General features: G+C 51.6%; 1 protein-coding gene across 1 annotated transcript in view; it reads right to left on the minus strand.

Annotated features, from left to right (window-relative positions):
• Positions 1–5,792, minus strand: part of TGFBRAP1 (transforming growth factor beta receptor associated protein 1) — a gene marked incomplete at its 5' end in the record, with an annotated part of 38,193 nt that extends 32,401 nt beyond the window's left edge. The window contains one exon of the mRNA XM_081100865.1: positions 5,105–5,792. Within this exon, the coding sequence (XP_080956991.1) occupies positions 5,105–5,792 (688 nt within the window). The remainder of the gene's footprint in view (positions 1–5,104) is intronic.
• Positions 5,793–6,000: the final 208 nt, after the last annotated feature.

Below are 6,000 nucleotides of genomic sequence, written 5' to 3' on the forward strand. Positions count from 1 at the left end.
GGGGGCAGACTGAACCAACTGGGACTGCCACACGCCAGAGCAGCTGCAGGAGCAACGAGGAACATGCATCAACCTCCCAAGTGGGCTCCTAACACACTGTTCAGTAAAAAGCCAAGAAAGAAAGAGATAAAAATAGTCACATATTTGTTTATATTTTTGTTTAAAAATGAAAGGATACACCACAAAAACCTATGGGGGAAGGAGTCAGGATATAAGCTCTTTGAATATACCTTATTATAGCGATCTGACTTGGAACCCTTTAAATATTTACATAACAAAATATAAAATAAAGCAATTTCTAAAAATCAAAAGTAAAATGAAACAAGTTAATCTAACTGTATGTCCCGGTAGCACATAACCACATGGAAGGGAACTACTCCAAATGACCTAACACACAGTAAGGTGACGGACATTCCCATACCACCCGAAGGACAAAAGAACCACCAACAATCGGACTTTTCTCAGTAACCACATGTGGGAGCCGCAGTGTCGGTATCATTCTGTTCTGTGTGCTGTGGAACAAAGTGTGCTGGGTGGCCGTTAGGGAGATTTCGGCGTGGCTGGAGGAGATTCAGGTACACAGGTAGACAAGGCCAGTGTCTCACAGCCCTGACCTGGTTCTATCGACATGACCTCATACTGGATCTCATCTTTAAACAATGCAGACTTCTGCGCTGGCCGGGTGGCTCAGTGGGTCGGAGCATCATCCATACAACAAAATGTGGTGAGTTCGATTCCCAGTCAGGGCACACGAGGGAGGCAATCGATTGATGTTTATCTCTCACTTCGATGTTTCTCTCTCTCTCTCCCTTCCTCTCCCTAAAAGCAATAAAATAAATTTTAAAAACCAACTTCTAAGCTCTTGTCTACTGTGAAGCCTAGAAACAATGGGCAGCAAGCTCCTCGGGCACCCAGCCTACGGTCTGTAAACCGCAGGGCCCCTTGGCGACACGGGAACCAGATCTAGGGCAGGAAACGTGCCAGGCGGGCTTGCAGCACCTCGCCACACCCGAAGGCAAGGAGGCTGTCACAGCGCAGGGTCAGGGACGGGGACTCACCCTTCAACCTGAGTGAACTCCCACCAAGCGATGACTGGGAATACACTGTATATATTACAATCCATGATTCAAATTATAATGTTGGAAAGTCACTTCCGGAAGACAGAGGGATCACCTTATTGAAAACCTTCTCCTCCTGCCCAAAGCGAGGCATTTCTCTTCCTCCAGGAACTACAGTTCAAACATGAAGGAGGGACAGAGAATTTTGCCACTAATTTGTATGATTTAAAAATGTAGGCAGGCCCTAGCCAGTGTGGCTCAGTGGATAGAGCATCAGTTTGTGGACTGAAGGGTCCCAGGTTCATTCCGGCCAACGGTACATGCCCAGGGTGCAGGCTCAATCCCCAGAAGGCAGCCGGTCAACGAGTCGCTCTCATCATTGATGTTTCTATCTCTCTCTCCCTCTCCCTTCCTCTCTAAAATCAATATATTGTTTTATTAAAAAAATGTAGGCAATACTCACCAATAGCTAGTAACAACACAGACACAATCACAAGAAAGTGTGTGACCCTGACAGAAGCCCCCCACCTATGAATAAGTCTTGCCTCTCCTCAGAAACCAGCAAATATAAAGACACTTGAATCTGACCAAACCTCTGCTGCTCCCCGTTTGCAGGAAACACAAAGGTCAGCCTCACATATTCAACAATATGCAACGGAAATGATCCTTTTACAACAGAAAATTAAAGAAAAAGAGAAGCACGAGCGAACCTAAAGATACGAGAAACTGATCAATTGCCAAGCAACTGTGATGTGTAGGCCTGGTATGAATCTGACTCACGCCAACTGCAAAATGAACATGGACACACTTCAACACAAATGTGTGCACATCACAGAGCCCTAGCACCTCAGGCTGTGCACATCCTGAGGGGGCCACCACACCTGCACGTCACACACCTGCCCACACCCTGGGGGGAGCCACCACACCTGCACGTCACACACCTGCCCACACCCTGGGGGGAGCCCCCCACACCTGCCCACACCCTGAGGGGAGCCCCCACACCTGCACCTCACACACCTGCCCACACCCTGGGGGGAGCCCCCACACCTGCACCTCACACATCTGCCCACACCTGGGGGGAGCCCCCACACCTGCACCTCACACACCTGCCGACACCCTGGGGGGAGCCCCCCACACCTGCACCTCACACACCTGCCCACACCCTGAGGGGAGCCCCCCACACCTGCACCTCACACACCTGCCCACACCCTGGGGGGAGCCCCCACACCTGCACCTCACACACCTGCCCACACCATGAGGGGAGCCTCCACAACTGAAGCTAACATCACAGGTTGCAGTGAAGTCAGCTCTGATTCTTAACTTCTGCATGGCAGGGCAGAGAATTAGGAAGACTGTACAAAACCCCCAAAGCCCTCTCACGGCTCTGGGTACTAGATCCTTCTTGCTGGGATGAAATCTCAGTCAACTAAGAGAAAATTAAGGGAATGCGTCTGGTACCAGTGGACAAAGTTCAGGGATGCTGTTTAATATCTTCCAATAAACCAGACAGTACTCTCCACCCACCTCCCCCCCCAAAAAGAGAGAGAAAATTATGTCAGTAACACTGAGGTCTCCGCATCTGAAAAGAGCTATCGGTGAGCTACCTCAAATCCTTTTGAGAATGAAGAGCAAAAACAATCAACTGACACACCCACGAACTAGAGGAAATCTTACCTGGAAGGCTTACGGACTTTTATTTTTATAGTTATTTACTTAAAGGAATCTTCTCCCCAGAGCAAATTCTGGCTCCATGTCAACACAACATAAAACTAAAGAACAGCCCTGGCTGGTTTGGCTCAGTGGATAGAGCGTCGGCCTGCGGACTGGGGGGTCCCAGGTTCGATTCCAGTCAAGGGCATGTACCTTGGTTGCGGGCACATCCCCAGTGGAAGGTGTGCAGGAGGCAGCTGATCAATGTTTCTCTCTCATCAATATTTCTGACTCTCTATCCCTCTCCCTTCCTCTCTGCAAAAAAATCAATAAGATATATTAAAAAAACAACAACAAACAAACAAAACTAAAGAACAAATAAAAGACAGACTCACAGATACAGAGGCAGACTGAGTGTTGTCAGATGGGAGGGGGGCTGGGGGACTTGAAAAAGGTGAAGGGATTGAGAAGTACAGATTGGCAGTTAGAAAACAGTCACAGGGATGTAACGTACAGCACAAGGAATACAGTCAATATTCTACACTAATAAAAGACAAACATGCAAATTGACCGTACCTTCGCTATGCCTTAAGCCACACCACCAGCCAATCAGAGCGACTATATGCAAATTAACCCAACCAAGATGGCAGGCCACAGCCACAGAGATGGAGCGAGCAGGAGGCTTGGTTGCCCCAGTGAAGGAGGAAGCCAAGCTTCCCGCCTGCCGTGGCCGGCTCTGAGCTCCACCCAAGGCAACAAAGTTTCAACTGTAGAAGATAAATAAACCCCAGATACCTGCTTTCAGCTGGCCGTGGCCACAGAGCTGGAGTGAGCAGGAGGCTTGGGTTGCCCCTGGCGATGGAGGAAGCCAAGCTTCCCGCCCGCCCTGGCTGGCTCTGAGATCCACTCAAGGCTACAAAGTTTCAATTATAAAAGGTAAATAAATCCCAGAATAAAAAAAAAAAAAAAAAAGGAGAGGCTGGGAGCTTCTGTCGCCGGGGGTGCTTGGCCAGCCTGAAAACAGCCCTCAGTCCCTCACCCAGGCTGGCCAAGCACCCCAGCGGGACCCCCACCCTGATCCGGGACACCCTTCAGGGCAAACCAGCCAGCCCCCACCCATGCACAAGGCCTCTATCCTATATAATAAAAGGGTAATATGCAAATTGACTCTAACAGCAGAACAACTGGAATAACTGGTCACTATCACACACCGACCACCAGGAGGCAGACGCTCAATGCAGGAGCTGTCCCCTGGTGGTAAGTGCGCTCCCACAGTGGGAGCTCAGCTCAGCCACAAGCCAGGCTGATGGCGGCCAGCACAGTGATGGCGGCAGGAGCCTCTCCCTCCTCCTCAGCAGCATTAAGGATGTCCGAATGCAGCTTAACTCTGCTCCCTACTGGTAAGTGGACATCCCTTGAGGGCTGCCAGGCTGCCAGAGGGATGTCTGACTGCCATCTTAGGCCCGTTCCCCCCAGGGAGAGGGCCTAAGCCAGCAGGTGGACATCCTCCGAGGTCCCAGACTGCAAGAGGGCATAAGCCAGGCTGAGAGACCCTCCCAAGTGCAAAAATTTTTGTGCACCGGGCCTCTAGTACTATAATAACTATGTACGCTGCCAGGGGGGTATTTGAAATATCAGGGGTCTATTTTGTAAAGTACATGGCTGTCTAACCACTATGCTGTACACCTGAAACTAATCTACACTAATAAAAGAGAAAGATGCAAACTGACCGTACCTTCGTGGCGCCCACCAGCCAATCAGGAGTGAGTATGCAAATTAACCCAACAAAGATGACGGGTTAATTTGCATACACAGGCGCCAAGTGTCCCGCCCCGCCCCAGCCACTCCCAGCCTCTGGGCAGCATGGGAAGGCAGAAAGGCAGCTCCAGGCCAAGTGAAGGCGGAAAGGCGGCTCCGGCTGGAGCGAAGGTGGTGCCGGTAGCCAGGGGAAGGAAGGCCCATTCTTGCACAAATCTTCGTGCATCGGGCCTCTAGTACAAAATAATATTGAATGTGAACTGTAATTGAAAAGTAAAATGTAAGCCCTAGATGGTTTGGCTCAGTGGATAGAGCATCGGCCTGCGGACTCAAGGGTCCCAGGTTCGATTCCGGTCAAGGGCATGTACCTGGGTTGCGGGCACATCCCCAGTAGGGGGCGTGCAAGAGGCAGCTGAATCGATGTTTCTCTCTCATTGATGTTTCTAACTCGCTATCCCTCTCCCTTCCTCTTTGTAAAAAAAAAAAATCAATAAAATATATTAAAAAAAAGAAGAAAAGTAAAATGTAAAAGAAACTGGTTATGTGACCACTCTAATTTCAGCATGCAGTTGTGGAGGTAACTGGAGAGAATGGGCAGATGGGAGGCGAAGGTAGCAGAGGCTACAGCAGGAGCTCACCTAGTCCTCCCGGGCCCGCCAAGAGGAACTCCTGCCTCCCTATCCGCTTGACGATGGGGCGCTTCTCCTCGCTGCAGTAAGGAAACAGGTCCTGGGCGGCGCCCGTGCTGTAGTTCAGGATGATGTACTGCGTGGTCAGAGCCAGGCACAGGAAGTGGCCGTCCACCGCCACCGCCAGGGGCTGCTCCGGCGTGGACACCTCCCTGACGATCTGGACCCGGTCCTCGTACACCATGAACACCTGGATGGTTCTGCGTTTCACAGAGATGATGCAGACCTCCACACAAAACGGGTCCCCGCTCACGGGGTTCTCGTTCAAGGCCAACGCCACGGCCCCCTTGATGCGGGCCCCCGAGGGGACAGGCTCCAGGCTCAGCATGTGGACCAGGGTGATGGAGCAGTCACAGAGCACCAGCAGTCTGTGCAGGGCCGAGGCGGCTCGCAGCTCACACACTGGCTTCCGGAGGCCCAGCTGTCTGTGCAGCTGCTTGGTGGCCGTGAACGTGGCCGTCCCGGCAGGCAGGCTCTGCTCCTCCAGCAGGAAGTGGTAGATGGAGCAGTCGTTTGTGCCCACGTAGAGGTTCTTGCCGCAGCACTCCACGCACTCGATGTTGACGCGCTCCTTGTCGCCCATCAGCAGCTCCCGCTCCACGGCAGAGACCAGCGTGAAGGCCTTGGTGCTCATCATGCCCGCTGCTGGTCTGCAGGAAGAGGAAAGGAAATGGTGTTTACCTCACGAGGAGTGAGCAGAGCCATTTCAGGTCACAATAAACATACACTGACTCCTCAGTAACAACTTCAGGGAAGGGAAAGCATTCAACACTGCTAAAAACAGGGAAGGCAGAAGGTTTCCCACTTGCCTCCCCCCCCCCCCCTCTCCCAGCCCAGACCAATGG

This window comes from Myotis nattereri, assembly GCF_964212035.1.
Source record: "Myotis nattereri genome assembly, chromosome: 10".
In the NCBI taxonomy this organism is placed as follows: Eukaryota; Metazoa; Chordata; class Mammalia; order Chiroptera; family Vespertilionidae; genus Myotis; species Myotis nattereri.